This window comes from Ixodes scapularis, unplaced genomic scaffold (genome assembly GCF_016920785.2).
Source record: "Ixodes scapularis isolate PalLabHiFi unplaced genomic scaffold, ASM1692078v2 PGA_scaffold9__187_contigs__length_104089568, whole genome shotgun sequence".
Taxonomy (NCBI): domain Eukaryota; kingdom Metazoa; phylum Arthropoda; class Arachnida; order Ixodida; family Ixodidae; genus Ixodes; species Ixodes scapularis.
In genome coordinates, this window is record NW_024609884.1 from 5421041 (window position 1) to 5441930 (window position 20890).

The following is a 20890-nucleotide window of genomic DNA, read 5'->3' on the forward strand; positions in this document are numbered from 1 at the left end:
CTAGATATTAATTCGTATCGTCCAATTGCATTAACAAGTTGCATGAGCAAAGTAATGGAACGAATGTTGCTAGCCCGTATCGAATGGGATCTAGAAAATAGAGGATTATATCCCTCGTCCATGAATGGATTTCGACGCGGAAGAAGCAGCATCGACAATGTTAGTGATTTAGTGACAAGCATTGAACAAACGAAAACTGTCAACAAGATAACAACAGCTGTATTTGTGGACATAAAATCGGCCTTCGATACTGTAGAACACGGGGCCATTCTTCACGATCTGGGGGCCATTGGCTATGGAGGACGCATATATACGTGGATTGCAAGTTACCTTAAAGAAAGACAAGTGTACATATCGACGCTGGAGGGCAACACTGGTTTTCATGAAATCAAGAGGGGAGTACCGCAAGGGGGGGTCCTTAGCCCCATGATTTTTAGCATTTCTCTAATAGGCCTTCTTAAAATACTTCCTAAAACCGTTCACGTATCCATATACGCTGATGATATCTGTTTCTGGGCGTGTAGTAGGTCTCTCTACGTAAACAAAGCAAGACTACAGAAAGCAATAAACATCACAGCACGCTACCTCCACGAGCGGGGTCTGCATATATCACCGGACAAATCAGCGGTGATGGCATTCAGCAGAAAACACACGGACAAATACCCAATCGTGATCGATGTAAAACCAATTCCTTACGTCACTGAACACACATTTCTGGGTGTCACTCTCGACAGGCAACTGACATGGAGCCCCCACATAAAGCGCCTAAAGAAAAAGCTGACCTCGTTTATCGATATGATCAGAATGATTAGTGGGACTAAATGGGGATGCTCTGTCTCTGCGCTAATGGCCCTATACAACGCTCTGTTTGTCGGCCTTATGCGCTACAGTCTTCCTGTTATGCATAATGTATCACGGTCTCTTCTTAAAGAATTAGAACGTGCCCAAGCACAAGCTCTTCGAGCTTGCTTAAGACTGCCGAAATGCACATCGAATGTGGGAACTCTGGCTGAAGCACGAGCAGTTTCGCCCGCCATTTTAAGGACGCAAGAAACGTTGCGAGCTCATCTTCGTCACAAAACTCGAATACATAAACATCATCTAGCAGATATCACAACAGAGAGACCATCCTCAGGATTTGCCCAAGTAGTCACGCTTTTGCAGGATTATATTCCCAGGTCATTTGAAGCGGCTACAATTCCAAGATATCCGCCGTGGAAGTACCCCCACTTAGAAATCAGAACAGGTATCCCAGGGATCACTTCGAAAGCAAAAATGCCTGCGCCGGTAATCACCCAGATTGCTCTTGAATACATCAATAAATCATACAACTCATTCCGCCACATCTACACTGATGGCTCTACAATGACGTCATCATCGGCTCTGGGAGTCTACATTCCTTCTATGAGAACATCCATAAAAGCAAAGCTGAGCCACGTCACCTCATCAACGGCGACAGAGCTCGCGGCAATTCGAGCAGCAGTGACACAGGCGGGAACTGAAAAACCTCAATTTTGGGCAATATTTGTTGACTCGAAGCCCGCTCTCTACACACTCTCCTCGATGAAAAAAAGTAGCCCATATCTACAACTTGCACAAGATATTTTGGAAGCAGCTCGCCAAGCTTCGTGCCAGGGACACCATTTTATTCTACAGTAGGTTCCTACCCACTCCGGTATAACCGGAAATGTTCTTGCCGACAGAGCTGCTAGAGATGCTCACGAGAGCATTATTATTGTCTCTATTCCATTCTCGAGACCAGATTCAAATAGCGTGATAAGAAACATCGGCCAAGAAATAACATCGTCTCTTTGGGAAAACCCTCAATACCACTACAGATATCTTTACAATATTGATCCTAAGCTACAGTTTCGGGCTCCACGAGGTTTACCAAGACAAACGGAGACCGTGCTACACCGCTTACGGCTAAAAGTTGCGTATACCAAGAGCTACCTTCACAAAATCGGAAAAGCTCAGTCTCCTGAATGTGCATCCTGCGGCGGCGTCCATAACATCCAACATGTAGTCTGCGAATGCGACGAGTACAGCCATGAAAGGCAGTTAATGAAGAAACACCTCAACATCAAAGAAGAAGAACAAATAAGCATCGACATCGTGTTTGGCCCCTGGATGACATCTTCTGACGGTTATAAGGCCACAGAAGCTCTCCTGAAGTTTTTGAAGAATACTCGCTTACAACATAGGCTCTAGTGTTCTAAAGTGAACTGAAGTGTATGACGCTTGCCATTGAAACACTCACATCTACAATTATTTTTTTAATTTTTACTTTGTATCACTTTTTTTTTATATTCTCTTATACTTCCTTTATATCAATTTTGTTTTCTTACCTTTCTCTACTCCTTTCTATTTTTTATTTGCTATTCCGTTCATTACACAGTGTAGCAAACCAGCACAAGGCGCTGGATGACATCACTGTTTTAATAAACGCCTACTTCTCTCTCTCCCTTGCATTGTCAATGATATGAATGACGCAGCGCTATTCAATTCGAACCGCTATTCGCACAACCCTAGTCTATACCAAATGATCGACGAAAGAAAAGTAAATGCACTGTACCAGAACTTCTTTATATATATGAAAGGCTAGTGACGTCACTCTCCACGTCGCAAGCTGCCGTCACCGCGGCAGCTTGCGCAACAGTAATCTTTACCGAGAAACGTATGCGGTGAGCGCTACGTGCTTCACATTGTTATCAAAAGCGCCTTATCATCAATTATCTGGTTCGGATGCTTGTTTTGTGCTTATTATTCATTGAAACGAATGCTGTGCTACAAGTTGTATGCGTGATGTTCACTTTTCATGATCACTGAAGTTTTTTTGTTGTTGTGGTTTTTTTTCGTGAGGGCGACGACACCAAGAATATTCCTGAAATTTGACCTGTATTCGCGACTCCAGCAAAACGGACGCCGCCAAGCGGGAAAACCGGGAACCAGTCGGTCCAGGTCGCTCCGCGCCCCGCCGCGTCTCTGATGGCTTTCGCGGACACGTGCTGTCGGCGCGGGGGCGAGCAATGTAACTTGACGAAGGTCCGAAAATTTCTTAAGTTTGCCTGAGTGTTCATTAGTGTAATGAAGCCTCAGTAGATTGTTTCATTCCATGACGTGTTTGAAAGCCCGTTTACTCCATAACACACGGTCGCGTGCTTTCAATTTTTTGGATGAGGAGGAATCACGGAAAAACGTTTTGATTTTTCGTCTGTCTCTAATCACATTCAAAGTGACGACTACTTGGTAACTGATAAGTGGTTTCTTTATAAGAGTGTAGAACAGTGGACTGAGGTCGACAGACGAAGTGTTTACTGGAGGGAACACCAATGTTGCAGTCAAGTGCATGGGAAAGTTCGATAGCTGCTTTCCTTGAGTTTGGTTTTGCTCGATTAGCTTCAAGTTAATTTGAGCCACTAACGCCGGCCGGTGCATTGGCTATTCATCTTCGCGGCTTTTCGCCGAAAAAGACCACATTGAAGGAGTTGGGCTAATTTCGCAATTACTTGATTCAGAAAACCTGCTCGCTGCATATGATTAATGAGGGAAATTATTTCCTTTCAAAAGGTGGGGGACGTGTCTCGCAAAGTTAGAAGCTGTCACGTCATTAGGATCTATCGCGCATCCAATATTTATATTATAACCCCTGTCGAAGCCAGCAGCAATATACGTCTACATTGCTCAGGTTGACCGGCCACAAAAAATACTCATTTTATCCGTTCAGGATTCGAAGTCAAGTTCAATGCGGAGAGGTATGAGTGAATCTCCAAAGAAGACTCTCCTCAGTTTGTCCGCATTCGTCTCCGTTCTACCGGCTAGAACCATTTGGCTAAGTTTAAGTAGTATCTCTTTGTCAAATATACTTTTATTCAGCAGTTCACCTAATAGTTAGTCAACTAAGTTCATATTTCAACCCGAAGAATATACTAATATCGCTTTAGCGGGACCATAGTACGTAATATAATACATAATCCGCATATTCATCAAAATGACTTCTCGATTGCTACTAAAACCTGAATTGAAATACGAGTATCAGCTGCTTAGTGAAGCGCCAGCGAGTTGACATGCTCCTTGGCTCAAGAAGCGCTAGCTTAATTTGCGTAATTTTCCTGCAGCTTGTGTTCTTGACCGAGCATACGACTGGAGCTGTTTCTTGAAACGCGGACAGGCACAAAAGCTCGATTTCGCGGTCAGATAAGTCGCATGGTCGAGGCATGCGAGTTAGCTAAAAATTACTCTCGGCGGGACAATTTTGTAGCCCTCGCCGCTTTCCTTAGATGATCAAATCTAATTAGAGTCTATTACCGTTTCTTCGGAGCCCATAGTTTCGGTTTTGATCGAAGTCTCCGAAACGAAAGTTTGACATGAAAAGAACAAAAAACACCGACAAAACAAAACTATGCTCGGCAAGTTTATGCGCACCGGCTACACTTAACTGTCTCAGTTCAAATACCCATAAAATTGGGCATTCAATAAAAGAAAATTTGTTAAATTGAATGCGCCACCCATTCAGGCGGCCCGGCCGAGCCGACGCGACCTGGACTCAGCCCCCATGTTTGTTTGGTGGTGGCGCCCCCTATAGGTCGCTGGAGTCGCGAATAGAGTGTGCGATAAGACGCTGCGCACCGGGTTTCACGTGCTGGAGTCATACCCGGAAACGCACTGCAGACTTGATTTCTCGGGCAGACTTTCTTAAAGGGGCACTGAAGTCATTTTTGAAAAAAGTCGTTTTTGATCTTATATTGTTTAAAATATGTTAGTTTCCACATATACCAAGTCCAATATTACGAAACCGGCTATACACCTCAGGGTAACAGAAAAACATGTGGACTCTTTTTTCTCGCGGACTACATTGTGTGGACCAATGAAAGCCCTACAATACCCGCAGATTCCGAATGCTTTTATTATAAGTTGTGTCGAAGAGAGTCTGATAGGCACACATTCGCATATGACTCCTCTTTTTCTCCGCAGGCAAAGCCATCGCTTGCAACGCGCCGACAAGCGCCCTTCGTCGACCACTTCACTCGGAAGAAAATTCTTCCCAAGAAGGGCGCGTCGCGAACTTTGAACACGCTTTTAACGAGGAAGTAAGCTATACGCACAATTGTGATTGCGGTTTTGTTGGGATGCTTAGAGAGTCCACAGGGAGTTGTCACCACAAGAGGACGATCTCAGGATTGACTTCAATGCCCCTTTAAAGGGGCACTGACACCCCAAAGGTCGTATTTATTTTTATTGTCTAAAACGATGCAAGTTGCAGTCATAGACACGCAAAAAAAACCGCATCGCGAAAAAAAATTTTCCCGCGCGCGCGCGCGCCTTTTTATTTTTGGCGTTTGATTTTCCCGCCTCTCGCCTCCTCGCTTCTTTTGATCGGTGACGTCAAAAATCAGGAAATTTAGAAGCTTTGTAGGCGACATCTCTATAACATTTAATAACGGCAATCCTAAAACATGTTTTTTAACGCAATTGCGAACGCACTACGGCCCTTCTTTTTGAAATACCAAAAATCGGGAGTTCGTTGTGGTGCCGTCTCCTCGGCGCCGATCGCGCGGGAACTTCGAATTCGGCATTTGGAAATTGTTTTTTTACTTCACAAATACTGAATTCCCAAATTTCAAATTTTGAGGGTAATGTCCCGGCATCGTTTTCAATCGTTTCGGATAATAAAAAAAAATATGATTTTGATGTGTCAGTACCCCTTTAAGAGTTCGTGTCCCGACCGTCCGATGATCCCTCCGCAGTCAGTGAGAAACTAGGAAGGCCGAAGAAGCAATCAGGCCACAAGAAGAGGGAACATAACAAGGCGTTTCTTGAACTGTCACTGACTCTAGCTCGAGACATACTTCTGACTTGCTTCTTCGAACTGACATCCGGGGAGTGACGCTTCACAAAAAGTGTTAGGACTCTAAAACACGATTTGTGCAGAGACAATGAGGTTGAGGGAATGCTCGCTTCCCCTGGGCAGATCGCACTTATCAGCCGCTTTTTACGTCTCGTCATTTTCCGCCGGTGTGTTCTGTAAATTACAATCGTTGGACTTCCGTCTGCATGCACTGACAAAAACGCATAGGCATTTTTGTTTTCTTGGAGGGTAGCAAGTGGTTCTTTGAGTACTCTGCAGGGAAGTTTTACTCGCGGGCATTTTGTTTAGAATGAGAGTTGAGGTGAAACCAGGTATAGTTCCCCCTCCCCAAGTAACAATAACCCTGCTTGTAAAGTGCTGTTTCGTAAACTACTGCCAGCTTTTTTTTTTTTTTTTTTTTTTTTTAGTAGCTTGCAAGCAGTGGCAATTAAATTGATTTGTTTTTAAATATATCTGAGATTTTAGAACCAGTTGTGTGTCGAATAAAACGAAATAACCGAGAAAGTGCGCGTTACGCGAATTTCGAAACAGCACTTAGAAGCAAGATACAAGCTGGACAGAATGTTTAGTTAGTAGGAGAGAGGTGGCAGATACGAAACGGGGTCACGAGCTGGGCGGCCACTGTTGAGGCGTGAAATGCAGGAAAAGCGTTCCTGCCCATCAAAACCATCATGTTCGCGAGAATAGTGGTCCCGAAAGCCTTGGTTGCGACAGCCTCGGGCCCTGCAGCCGCCTGCCGTCGACTGAGCGAGACCGTCGTCGGCTGGTCCCTCAGCAAGTTAACGCGGGAGATGGGTCGAATTAGACGCCGAAATGAAGACGGGTTGTCGACATTTTCGGGGCGTTGATGAAGCGGTGTGGCTGTGAGCCTGACCCGCTTTCAGGCTGCTGCCGCTGCCTAGCTTCGGGTGGCGGGAAGACCAGCCTTGATCTTGAGGCCAATGACCTTGGAACACGCCTTGCTGCTTTGAGGATGCCAGTCCGGCTCTTTTGCACGCGCCTGGAAGCTATAGCAGCCGAGCTGATTTAGATTTCGGGCCTATTTGTGACGCCCGCGTTGGTGTTTTCTTCTTTATCTTCAGTGGGCGGCTCGCCGCCGCCATCGCCGCCGCACCAAAGTCCCCGATTTAGTGCGCCGCCGGACTGGACTTGTGGCGCCTAGACTTTCCCCGGTTTGTTTTGGATCCTGGCTTCCTCCTGCGCCCAGAGAAATGCGAGAGGGAGAGCAGCGCGCGTTTGGCGCTTGCCCCACGCTCACCTCTTTCCCGCCGTCCTCTTAGAAATTTAACATAAAAAAGAAAAGAAAGAAACAAAAACAGATAACGCGAAAACTTGCGGGTGAATCGCTTCCAGGAGGAAACGTACGTAGGTAGCCGCTTGACAAACGTGCAGGCTTCTCTCGGCCTTTGGTTTTAGGTGTTTGTAAATAGAAGCAGGCCGAAACCTAATCCTTCTACTGGCAGCGTCCATTTCATTTCCAGCTCGACTACCGCAGTGGAGCGCGGGCGATTGTTTGTGTTCTATTTCGCAATAACGGAAACAATTTTCTCAGGGTGGTTTTAAGAGCAATAATTAGAGCCGGATTATGTTTCCTTGTTTTTCTGGATGTGTATAGTTTGAACGAGACATTCACGTGCACGTTTCTTTATGAGTACAACCTGGCAACGTCAATTTCTACATTTGTTGTTGTTTTACATAGTGTTTTTTTTTGTGTTTCTTTTTTTCTCGCGGTACTCACTGATTCATTGGTATTCTCCGACGCGGAGATGTTGATCACACAAACTCTCGTGGTTCACTGTAAGCAAAGCAAAAGGAACAAAGCAAAAGCAGGACGGAAAATATACGAGGCCCAAATATATGCATCAACAAAACAAAAAAGAAAACACCTCAATAGTACAGTTCAACGTGGCGTTCGGTAACAAATCGGCTCTTCATTTCCCTTTGCATTCCCGCTGCTCTCACGTCTCGTCACGATGGCGCCGGTCTCTCGGTCATTCGCAGCTCTTCCTGGCGTGTTTCCCCGTTTCAACGTCCCAGGCCCACCGGGCTGTAATACATCCAGGGACTGTAGTGGTGCAACCCGTACCCGAAGCCGTAATACGGGAAGGGAATGTACGACACGGTCTTCACGTAGCTGAGCCGAGCTCTCGGTGCCAGCTTGGCCCTCGAAGTGGGCCTCCGGGTGGGGAGCCGCTGGGAAGTTTCCTTGGCCGAGGGCGCGCTCCAGCGCTGCGTCTTGAACCTCGGAGTGATGGTCCGTGTCGCGGAATGGCGGTGGGGCGGACGCGGTTGCTCTTTCTGGAGCATCATGGCGAACAGCTCCGCGCGGCTGATGGCTTCTCCCGAGTCTGGAGGCTCCCCGATGTAACTCACGCCCAAGTCTTCTTGCGGGTGCAGTCGCTGCGTCTTCAGCACGGCTGGATGAAGGTTGGCGTCGATCGCGTGGGATGTGTCCGCGTCTGTCCGGACACCGGTGGCCGTGTAGGAACTGGAACGTCGCGACACGGAGCCAGGTCGGGAGCGCGATGTCGGGGACTGGGACCCTGCCAGGGACGCCGCCGCTGAGCTGGTCAGCAGGCTGAACCCGGCGGTGGCCAACTGGGGAAACAGGGAAGCCGGTCACGCCAGTGTTATAGCGAGTTCGTTTCACGACAGTCGTGTTCACGCGTGCCCACTCGCAGTGTGGAGCGGGTTCGTTTCGACCGGCACTCCACGAGTGGTTGCACCCTCCAAGTTTGTTTCATACAGCGGCATCCCACGCGTGCATGCAATCGCTGCACCGAGAAACTCGAGCGTGCGCCGAAATGCAATTCCTTCATGCCTCGCTCAGGCAAGGAGCGGGAGCGTGCGACGAGGGTTCGTCTGCTACGATGTGTCATTTGTGCAGCAGAACCGAAAGGAAAAAAGTAGTTTTTCTGACAGAAATCGTTTCCCGCGGGCAACGGAATCAAACGCGAGCTTGAATTGTGAGCGTCAGCCGTTTTACGAAGGAAGCAATTGACAACCCGCGCTTTATTTGCAAGTTTTTAATCGCTATGTGCCGTACAGACGCCGAAATATACCGGTGTGTAAAGAAATGTTCAGAACAAACGCATCGGCGGCCCCCGATATCTTTATCACCATCCGCGTGCGGGTGAAAATTTGAACATTTGTCGACAAAGCCACCCCAGCAGAAACTTGTGACAGCCCAATAAGCATCAGAGAAAGCTAAACATAGTGACTTTACCCGAGGCTTGGGCAACATCATCATGTTTAACATTTGCCTACGTCAGCTATCTTGCCCCGTCGTATTTTGTTTGAGAAAGCTCTCGTTCTCGACGCCCTCACCAAGGCTAAAATCGGACCGACCTGTAACAACGATCGAAATCGAATGTCCCACCAAACGTTTTGCTGAATATTCCAACAGACTAGTTTTAAGCTTTCAGTGGTTCACGCATAATACCATGCTCAAACGGATCAAGCTTCTATGCGGACAGCATCAACAGTTTTCACCAGTATAAACGGTTATAAGAATTGAAACATCGCAACCAGCTTTTTTTGTAGTACGCTGGTTACGAAAATTTACGCCGTCTGTAACTATCTCTACGACAGCCGAGATGCTTGAAGTCATCGCATATATAAACTAGAGGTTGCAGCGACCAACGTTTATATATAAACGTTGGCAGCGAATGCACTCTCGCATTCCCACCCATCACGTTGCACATAAAGACGCTAGTTTCGGTTTGAAGTCGGTACTCTTTCTATAACATAGATGGCGACTGCATCAGTTTTCTGCACTCGGTGCATTAATTTTGGCAAGTTTGTTTGAGGCCAGGGGCCCTAAACTCGTCAAATACAAAGTTGTAGCCGAAAGTTCGCGGTGCGCGCCGATTGGATGTCGACGAGAAAAATGCGAAGTCATTGTCGTGATTGTCCAATCGGCGCGCTCCGTCAACTTTGCCTCCAACTTTGTATTTGACGAGTTTAGGGCCCCAGGGCCTCTAAACTCGTCAAACACAAAGTTGGGGCCGAAGTTTATAGAGCGCGACGATTGGCTGATCACGACGATGACTTCGCGCTTTTTTCGCCGACGTCCAATCGGCGCGCTCCGCGAACTTTCGGCTCCAACTTTGTGTTGGGCGAGTTTAGGGCCCCAGGGGCCCTAAACTCGTCAAACACAAAGTTGGAGCCGAAAGTTTGCAGAGCGCGCTGATTAGACGTTGGCAAAAAAAGCGCGAAGTCATCGTCGTGATAGACCAATCGGTGCGCTCCGTCAACTTCGGCCCCAACTTTGTGTTTCACGAGTTTAGGGGCCCAGGGCCTCTAAACTCGACAAACACAAAGTTTGGGTCGCGAAGTTAACGGAGCGCACCGATTGGCCTATGATCACGATGACTTCGCGCTTTTTTCGGCAGCGTCCAATCGGCGCGCTCTACGAACTTTCGGCTCCAACTTTTTTTTTGTGCGGCACTCCGCGAGTGTGATGCATTCTGGGAGCGGGCTCGAACGGTGCCAGTACGTGTGAAACGAACTCGCTATTAGTCAATAGGAAGTTTTCGTAGATGGTTTTCGCCGTTCCGCAACGGCCCTCCGCAACCCGCTACGTTACCCGGAACTCCACAGTCAAGGCTATCGGCGCGCAGGCGCTGTAGCGGCTTTTTCGTTGCGGAGGGCTTAGCGGAAGGGGGAACGCGGTCTACGAAAACTCCCTAATGGCAGCTTCCCGTGTCTTTTGGCGTGAAAATGACACTGCAAAGGGCATACTACAGTCGCCGATGCGAGCCATTTAAGCCGCACGTTGTAACGCCAGTCAGGAACACTATACGCTGCGTGCATTTTCAGCAGTTCCGTCATGCATACTGTCCCGCAGTCTCTAATCAGTTCAGGCAGCTATAAAGGGCTGTTCAAACAGGACACTTCAAGAACGCGTGACATAAGCGACACTTCTCCGCCACATGAAGTGCGACAATCCACTTCCGTCCGTTTTTGTTTTTTTTTTTTGCCGGGTTTTGGGGGGGGGGGGGGGGGGGGGGAGGGGGGGGAGGCGTTGTTAAAGTTTGCTTGTGTTTTTTACGGAGTCCTAGGGCATGCTCGTGAGTCCGGATAGTCGCTCACACGCTCCGTTGACTGTCAGTCAATCGCTCAAGGCCTCTGTTCAAGTATAATCCCGCAAACGGGACAGGGCGCGGCAGAACAGATGGACAGGCACCGACGTCACAGAAAAGCAGAGGAGGCGAGCAGGAAAGCCGTGATGACGCAATGAAGGGAACCGCTGTGAGTGTGCAGTGAAATAACACTGTGCACAGCAGGAGATTCCACAGACAAATGTTTCCACTGTATTCATTCGCAATTTTCCTTGGCATGCCAGATTCTGCACGTTCGCAAAAAGAGCGAGTAGCTTGACCCACATGCTCGTATCTTTGTCCGGGAAATATGCATGTTATTGAAAGCACTGCCAGTACAACGACATTAGAGTAAAGCTTCATTTCAGTTCATTTACTTTTCTCTCGGGGCCCGAAGGCATTACGGAAAGGGGTAAGGTATCGTACAATAAGTATAAACGCAAAAAAACAGACGACAAAATACAAAATTATGATGAAACATTATTGAACAAATTAGTAATTGAAATTTTCAAAATATCAGTGTCAGAAATTGTGACAATGGCTCTGGAAAGGCGATTTCTATCAATGGAGGTTTGAGGGCAAAAATGAGGCATTCGAAGTGGACGTCCTGCAGCGGGGGATTCTAACTTTTAGGCCATGATTGGTGCGTGATGATATGTGCGGTGGTTCTGAACATAGCGATTGGCGAAGTCTTCGGTTAGAGCAGGGGTCTCAAACAAGCGACCCTCGGGCCGCATGCGGCCCGCGACTCTCTGGTAAGCGGCCCGCAAGCATTCCGCGGTTGCGAGCCCCCATTCCCATGCCTCGAGCGCCACATGCGCCATAAATAATTGATTTTTTTTTTATTGTCGATTTATTTACGCTCAAAAAGAAACTCAGCTCATATAACGTGTTCACGCGTTTTGCACAATTCTACTTTTCTTTTGGACAGGGTACTGCTTCATCTAAATATTGGTGTCTTATTCTTTTCTATTATAAATCTACCGAAATGGCAACACCACTACTAACCTATACATGCGCGAACTCTTTGCCCAAGGAGACAGCTCGGCTGCTCGAACTCTTTCTTAGCAGGAGAAATTGCCAAAGGTAAAACTATGAGCTTGGGAAGCAACTCGGACATTTCGGACATCTTTTTGACGATTGAATTGGGTTCCAGGCACGGTCTCAGGCCACGTTGCCCAAATTTCAGCCGAAACCGGCGCTTGTGTGCCGCGCAAATCAATTAAACAGTCGCGGTAATAATCGTACCGGGATCGACTGGGGCGACGCCTCGAGAGTTGCGGGAGAAACCAGGAGAAGCGGAGCTCACGTGACCGATGCCGGGCCAAAAGGCGCGACGTCACAAGAGACGCGTCAGCGATTGGTCGAAACGAGAGACGTGCCCTCGGTCACGTTTTGGTTCGCGATTTTTAGAAATACTGTTCTAATTTCCGCTAGAATAACCATGAAAAGTATAAATCGGACCGGAAACGATTACTAAACCATAAATAAAGCGGCATAATTGTTTTTTTTTCCTTTGCTACGCTGGACGCGAAACGGCCAACGAGTAACTACGGGCACTTCGGCATGCGGGCCGCTCGTTACCGGCTAGGCGGTCTCCCTCGGGTGATGGCGGAGGCCGCCGCACAGGTACTCCCGTTCCGTTTGTGTTGGGTCACTCACTGAACGGAAGCTCGAACTCGCTCGCGAGAGCGGCATTGCCGTCCATGTTGACAGATTCGACTAAACGACCGCGCCACCGCGCTGCTATAACCCATCGCGGTAACCAGTGTCTCGATCTCCTAAATACTACCGATACCGACTATTCACACTTGACGACACTCCTCACGTCACCTCCGTTTTCGGAGGCCCAGAAACGAGAATGGAGATTGTTCAGTTTCAGTTTCTTTACTTCTTTCGTAGGCTACGCGTCACAAATGTCTACAAAAAACTGGGCAGCATGCTATGTTCCCAAGAAGCATAAAAACACTGTTTAAAAAAATAAATAAAGTTGTCTTCATTGTCTCTTTAAGACTACTTACGTGTAGGAATGCATGTAAGTGAATGCGAAAGCATTCGTACACGCAGCGCATTCCTACAAGCAGCGCGTCACATCTTCCTATCGCACACGGGGCTCCGGCAGTGACGTCACGCTCCCCCACTGCGCAGGCGCGGCGAACCCCGCCGGCTCCACGGCTTCCGTGACGATGCATCTGCGCTGCTCCGCTTTTCTTTGAGTTTACTTCTTTAAGGCGCGTCCGCTCTGACCTTGAGCGCCTCCGTCGGCTTCCGTGACGAAGCATCTGCGTTGCTGTGCTTTCCCTTGTGTTTTACTTCTGAACGCGGGTGTTTGATGACTTGCATTTAGGCGCCGTTCGCTCATCCAATGGGTATTTAGGTGCCGTTACACTCAGCCAATGTGACTAAATGCCTTTTCTGGTTTTGCGGCTGCAGACAACGCCGGCTGCGCTCGATGGGATCAGTTAATGCTTTCGCATTAAAATGCCAGGAAAGCAAAATCTGCCGTTTAAAAGTATATTTTTACTTGCTCGTTGATCCTAGTGAATTGTGCGACGGAGCATGAACGGTGTGCTTGCTCCCGCGTTCTATTGAATAGTGCCGGTACTATGGTGCGGTGGTGTTTTAAATCTTCTTATAACATCAGGTGTGGGCCCGAAGTAGTCGTATATGCAGATGAAAGCTAAAGATGCAAAAACGCTGAGCTTACAAAGCACAAGGTCCCTCGGCTAGAAAATCTCTGGGTTGTCGCTGGGACACTCGGCTTCTTCGCAACGTGAAACACCACTGCTGTTTGTTTGTTTATATTTTTGTCCCAAAATAGACAATACCCCCCCCCCCCCCCCCCCCCCCCGGTTGGCCCTCGTCCTTTCAAGGGTGCGCTATGTGGCCCCCACACTCGCGAATGAGTGAGACCCTAGCTGGTTTAGAGTGATTCATCTTATGGAACCAGCACAGACGACATATCTTTCTACGAAGGGAAAGTTTAAACAAGGATAGGGATGCTTCTATCGAAAGCTAACTGTGCGGTGATAGTTGGAAAATATAAAACGAGCGGAGTGATTCTGAATGGATACTACCACATGGGTAATACGAGTCTGCCAAATTGAAGCAGCATATTCAAGTTTAATCCGAATTAAAGTTTTAAAAAGAAGAATTACTTTGCGTTGTTGTTGACGTAGTGGGCATGAATATTCATCGCTGAACACTGATGTATAATAAGAAGGGCAAAGATAAGCAGGATGGAATTATTGTTAAGTAGGAACGACAAGGGTTCTTTTGATGACGGTCCGTCACGTAATTTCTATACTTTTATCGGTGCCAACGTTTCTGTGCGACGTCTTCACCGCGTAGTTTCCGCGGCACTCTGTCAAAGCTACTCGCGCGAGCGCGTGGCTTCGCTAGAGAATGAGACGTGGAGACGAATCCACGTATTCGCGCAGCAGTGCGGAGCTGCCTACACTGGAATCTACGCTATTAGCGGCGACATGTTTTGGCGGAGCCCTTCTATGGTTCCCTCTCGTGACGTCATTAACCTTCAAACAACAAGTTCGATGGTGTTTGTAATTAGCATGATGGAAGTTTTTAAATCATTGCGCCCTCAAAGCAACACTGCCAACACCGCCAAAATCGAAGTTCTTCCATTTCACTTATTTCCGTCGATGAGAAATCCTTTGCTGACGTCACAGTCAGCCTTCGGTCAATCGTGGCACGGCGATCACAGCGACGATTTCGATCGCACACGTACCCAATAGCATTGACGATGCAGAGCTTGTTTACAAACAAGTCCGCGTTTTCCCCAGTGTTGGGTAAGTAGATCTAAAAGGTACTTCAAGTAAAGTACAAAGTAAACGAGACGTGATGTACATCAAGTAAAGTAATAAGTACACTGGGTGCAATCTACTTGAAGTAAAGTACTATAAATACAACGTACTTTCAAAGCAAAGTACAAGTATTATAACACAATCTTTCATGATGTCCTTTCATTCCCCTATACAGTGATTTCTTTTTTTATTGGTATGCATTGCCCAGGGGTAATAACCTAATAACCTATTTGGCACGACCTATTTTCAAAAACAGCGGCGAATATTGGATAAAGTCAAGTGGCCACAGAGTAGTAGTTTTCAGGATTAAAGCCAAATTCAGAAATCCCTCTTCTAAATTTGGCGCCGCTGGCATTGGATTGTTGCACCCAGGGGGGTTAAATGTACAAGGAGAGAGCAAGACGTCAGTCCCGTCGCTGCCTGCAATCCTCTCATAGAGTAGTGTCCTCTCCTTAATAAAAAAAAAACAGTGAGTGTGCAAGCGAGCTGGTGATAATTAATGATAATGTGACACCTGAGATTGGGGTGCCAAAACTTTAAGGAACTTTGAAGTTGAAGGAAAAGACAAAAGAGTATGTCTCGAAACACTGTGACGGTCTCCTCTGTTGTCTTTTTCTTCGACTTAAAATTTTAATTTTTCCGCACCACAGTCTCAGGTGCTACCTTATGATTAATTTTGCTCTCCTAATATTTTAAGCCTCCTCGCTTGCGCTGAACGACCGAGAAGTAGCGAGAGTTCAAAAAGCTACGGAAAAGCCGCCCCCAGAACAAACGGAGCGATGCGTCGTCTGCCCACGTTTCTGGTGAGAGTAGAATATCCGTCCCAGTATTTATTCGGAATTGACAAAGCATCAATTCGTGATACAAATTTAACAAAACCAAATTTGGTGAATGTAAGTTTGAAGTCTGGAATTGTATTTGCCTCGGAAAGTACCAGAAAAAGATACTTTTAGTAAAGTACAAGTACATATTCAGGTAATGTACTTCAAGTAAAGTACAGGTTGTCTAAACCTACTTGAAGTAGTACTTTAAGTACAATGTACTTGAAGTAGTACTTTAAGTGCAATGTGCTTAAAGTACTTCCCAACACTGGTTTTCCCACACCACGTGCTGCGCTTGCCCACAAACCAGATTCCCGCCTGCGCATGCATTCCCTTCGTCGACAGCAGTGGGACGTATGTTAGAACCGCGCGTTGGTGTTTCCCAAGTAGACGCGCGCTCGGCGGACGGGTCCAACAAATCACAACGTTCTGCATCCAGTCTCAGGCTCATTTAAACGCGTTACACGTGTACAGAAATAAATAGCCTGTAGGGCGTCGAGTGCCCAAGTGGTAGGCCCCCGAGCAACGCCAACGCCCTGACGACAAACTGGGAGCCAATTTGGCATGCCATCGTTAGGAGGGATTTGGTGGCCTTGAGATCTGACCGACATACACACTTCCACGGCCGCTACGTAGTTGTTAAGTCCACATTACATTCACAGACAACATACCAAAATCACGAACTTGTAGGTCGCTTTTATCGCCCCTGAAAAGGCACTGAAGTTGATTCTGAGGCCGTCCTTTTGTAGTGACAACTCAATCTAGACGCTCTAAGCATCCCAACAAAACCCGAAACCAGAATCGTGCGTAGCTTGTTTCCTCGTTAAAAGCGCATTTAAAAAAAAAAAAATAGTGACACGCCATTTTTGGGAAGAATTTTCTTCCGAGTGACGTGGTCAACGGAGGGCGCTTGTCGACGAGTTGCAAGCGATGGCTCCGTCCGCGGAGAAAAAAAGGAGTCTTATCTGAATGCGTACCTATCAGACTCTCTGCGAAACGAATTATAATAAAATCATGCGGAATCTGGCTTTCATTTGTCCACACAATGTAGTCCGCGAGAAAAAAGAGTCCGCATGTTTTTTATTGCCCTGAGATCCAATGGCAGTTTTGTAATACAAAATTTGGTATATGTGGGAGCTAACACATTTTAAACAATATAAGGTCAAAAAAGACCTTTTCGAAAATGACTTCAGTGCCCCTTTAAAAAATGCCTTTTTTTAATGGGAGGAGGGGGAAACAATTAGTCATGACTAGCTGTTATTAGTAGAGAAGGGCCTAGGAACTTATCGCCATTAAAGTGCACAAAAGCAAATGAAGGACATACACTGTTTCAAGCAGCGATGCCTCTATGCAAATGTTCCCATAGTTATTGACGACCCTTCAATAACTTGCGTATTTTGATGCGCATTCCGTGTCGCAGTGCGGGGCGTTATAGTATCTGATCGAGTTATTTTTTTGTAGAATAGGGCTCAAAACACTTCACAATCGGGAAGCAAAAATCAAGTGCAGAACTTGGAAGGAAGAAAAATGGCGGACGGATTTATTCCTGCTACCCAAGTGCCCGTTAGCACTCAACCACACGTGACAAAGTTGCAAAAGGATTTCATAGTTTCGGGCGGCACATACAACGTTACTAGGTAGGCGAGCTGGTTGTCATTCAACCCGAGACGAAGACAAAAAAGAAGAAACACAACGTCTCGATTGAGATGTGTTTGTCTTTTTGCTTAGTTTTTTTGCTTCCGCCTCGGGTTTTAGTATGACGACACACAACCCATGTTTTACGCAATGAGAAATACGTAACACTGCAATACAAACCTTCAAAGTGTGACCACTTGGCGTCCAATCGTCTTTAAATATTTTTTTTAGGAGAACGTTTTTAGACGTTTCTGGCTCGCACATTTATTTGGCTCGCACGAAACAAAACACAACGCCGTCGTGTTGTAACGGCTTAACCATTCACCGGGTGCCGAACGGGTTAACCCCCGTATTAATACCCATTAGGTCGACGCCATCTTTGACAGCACACGATACCGCGTACCGCCGGGACACCAATTTATGCGGTCCATTGACACGCGAACGCAGATTATGTCTCGGCCCGGAAAACGAGATACCAATCGCGGTAAGCCGGCAAATGTGTACAGAAACAAAAATGCCAACAGCCGTAGGCTCGTTTTAATTCGGCGGAACTGTTCGTTTCACTTTCTCAGGCGCTCTAATCGAACGAAATACCAGACGAAAGATGGTCGAAGTGCACGAAAGATGAGTCACCCCCTTGGTTCGGATGAACTCTGAGAACTCTGTCGGTGCGCGGCGTGAGTACTCACCAAAACGACGTTGACGGCCATGCTGTAGGTAGCACAGCGCGGACCAGCTGCCGACTGCTCCCGGACTGTGGCAACGCCAGCGGCGCACCACGCACCTATCTGGCTCCTTTGTTTATTTCTTTCTTTATACGGACTGCCGACAAGAAAGGCGGTTCTCCTTGGATCAGTGAATTTATTATGCCAGACGACGGTTCCGGATGTGGGAATGCCACGAGAAAGAAGGAAGTTTACACTCCGCGCTTACGGGATCCCGCATAGCTAATGAGGTCCCGAACAAAGGTTGTGTTGTCGAATGCAAACGCGTTGACGCAGATACGCGCTGAGTCATGCGCGGTTTGCTATCCAAAATCGACGAATCTGCGCTGAGGGATCCGGCCCGCTCCGCGACGACTTGGGCTGAGGAAGAGAGGCGGCTATTTAGTAGCCGAGAGGCGCCTTCTTTTTGCTTATCGGGTTTCGGGTTCCGAATCTTGCGGTCGACGACCCCCGAGCGCTGCCGTGTGGACAGCGAAGTCTCCGAGAAAGCAGCAGGTGGCCAAGATCGTTGGAGAAAGTGGTTTGTCCGGGTAATAAAACCAACCGAGCGTTTGTCAAATTCTAACTAGAGGTACTCGAGAAGACAAAAAAAAAAAAAAATTAAGAAAGGTCCAGCGTTTTTTTAACTGATTTCTACTATCTAATATTGCTCTCGTCTCTGGCGCAGTGCCGCTTTTTAAACAAAGGTGGGAACGAACATGAAAACAAAAATCTAAAAGAGTTCTCTCAACAAAATAGTTTTCACTCAGCAGCTGATTAGCCACTTCTTAATAATTTTGTATAATTTTCTACTTTTTTTCTCATAGGAGGTTATCATGCAAAACAGTTCATTTATTTGTATTATAAACACGTTAAGTCACAAGTAGCGTTTGACCACTTGGTCTGTCTGAATTTGTAACGTTTCCTTCCCCGATTGAAGATAAAACTTTTGAGCGTTTTCGACGTTTCCTCAACAGCTCGGCTAAATAATACACGAATCAATGCACGAACACCAAATGGAAAGAAAAGTAATTATAGAGTCCATTGGCGATTTTTTTTTTTTGTAACACGTTTTTTGGTGCTTTTAAAGGATGCCCCCGCAATCTTTTGATTACGTGATTATTCAGTTCAAGATTGGGCAACGACGCAAAGGGTTGGAATGAGGCTAAACTCGGTTGCTTTGAAGAAATCCCGGGCAAAAGCTCACTAGACAAGAACTCATCGAACAAAATCTCACCGGACATAAGCTCACCGAACGAAAGCTCACCAGATAAAGGCTCACGCACAAAAGCACATCAACGAAAACTCATGGGTCATAAGCTTACCGGGCAGAAACTCACCGGACAAACGCTCACTGGTTATAAGCTGACCAGACAAGAAGCTCTCCAGACGAAAGCTCACCAAACAAATACTCATGGACAAAAGCTCACTGGCCATAAGCTCACTGAGCAAAAGTTCACCGGACAAAAGCTCACTGAAAAAGCTTACCAGGCAAAATCTTACCAGAAAGAAGCTCACTGGTCATAAGCTCAGCGGTCAAAATCTCACCGGAAAAGAGCTCACCAGACAAAAACTCATGGGACAGAAGTTCATCAAACAAAAACTTATGGACAAAAGCTCATAAGACAATACCTCACCGAACAAGAGCTCACTGGACATAAGTTCACCAGGAAAAGCTTACTTTTCCGTTTTAAGCTCACTGGGCAAAAGCTTACCAATCCAAAACTCATGGACAAAAGCTGACCACTAAACTCACCGGACAGAAATTCATTGGTGAAAAGCTCACTGGCCATAAGTTCACAGACAAAAGCTCACTGGACAAACACTCATGAACAAAAGACCACGGGACAAAACCTCGCCGAGTAAAAGCTCACCGGACATAAGCCCAGCAAACAAAAGCTCACTACACAAAAGTTCACCGGACAAAAGCTCACCAGACAAAAAACTTCAGACATGGCTCACGGGACATAAGCACACCAAAAAAAGTACAACTTGCAAAACCTATAATCATCACAGAATCACCATCACTAGACGCGGCACCGCGGGCCTTTAACGCGGGCTGTTGCCTTTCTGCGGTACCACGGATCTCCTGAGCCAACAACGATTAATAATAATAAGAAAAGCGCGCTGTACAAAAGCTCACTACACAAAGGCTCACCGGACATAAGCTCACGGAACAAAAGCTCACCAGACAAAAACCGAACAAAATCTCGTGGATAAAAGCTGGCGGACAAACACTCACTGGAAAAACACTCATGTACAAAAGCTGACCAGACAGAAGCCTCACCGGGCGAAAGCTCATCGGACATAAGCTGACCGAACAAAAGCTCACCGGAAATAAGCTCACCGGGCACAAGCTACTGGATACAAGCTCAGCGGACAAAAGTTCACCGGAAAAATCTCGATAGACAAAAGCTCATCGGATATAAGTAGGCCGCATACTTTCCGGTGTTTATTTATGCCAAAAAACGGCGGAAGTTTTTCGGTGTTTATTTATTTCCAAAATACCTGTGCATTTCGGTGAATTGTCTCGTGCAGTCGCTGAAAACGGCTTTTATCGACGGGCTGATGGGTCCAATCAGACAGTGTCAAAAGCGCACCTTCCTCGCTGAGCCAATCATAAACGAAAAAGGTCCAATGACTTGCGCGTTTGGCGCATCTTGATTGGTCCCATTTCCTCGTAGCCTTGGCTGCGTGCTGAAATGAAGTATGAAGGAACCCCGGTGGGCCAGACTCCCCTCCCTCCAGGACACGCTTCGACACCGACAATAGAAAAGACACTCCAAACCACCCAACTAGGGCCTACAAAGCAGGAGGGCAACTTTCAACCGGGCGATTTACAAAAGGGCAGTATGAGGCAAAACTTTTGGAGGCCTAAACTGAATGTCAAAGCAACCGGCAAAGTAACCAAACTTTTTTGGTGCAAAAAAAAACAAAA

At 46.9% G+C, this 20890-nt stretch overlaps 1 protein-coding gene and 1 pseudogene across 1 annotated transcript; one reads left to right on the forward strand and one right to left on the reverse strand.

Annotated features, from left to right (window-relative positions):
• Window positions 1-483: 483 nt before the first annotated feature.
• LOC115331948 lies at window positions 484-2139 on the forward strand (annotated as a pseudogene).
• A 5643-nt stretch (window positions 2140-7782) lies between these two features.
• On the reverse strand, window positions 7783-18001 carry LOC8026869. Its single transcript, XM_029994217.4, has 2 exons — window positions 17938-18001; window positions 7783-8467 (listed from the first exon to the last, which is right to left on the reverse strand). Exons 1-2 carry the CDS (start codon window positions 17956-17958, stop codon window positions 7895-7897), a joined length of 594 nt encoding a protein of 197 aa, XP_029850077.2. The 5' UTR covers window positions 17959-18001; the 3' UTR covers window positions 7783-7894.
• Window positions 18002-20890: the final 2889 nt, after the last annotated feature.

What these genes read in the sequence shown, in the direction of transcription:
- LOC8026869 (XM_029994217.4), bottom strand. Translation starts at nt 17,958, where the DNA reads ATGGCCGTCAACGTCGTTTTG. An exon ending in TGGCCGTCAACGTCGTTTTG is followed by an intron (nt 8,468 to 17,937) that starts GTGAGTACTCAC and finishes CTGTTTCCCCAG; the next exon opens with TTGGCCACCGCCGGGTTCAG.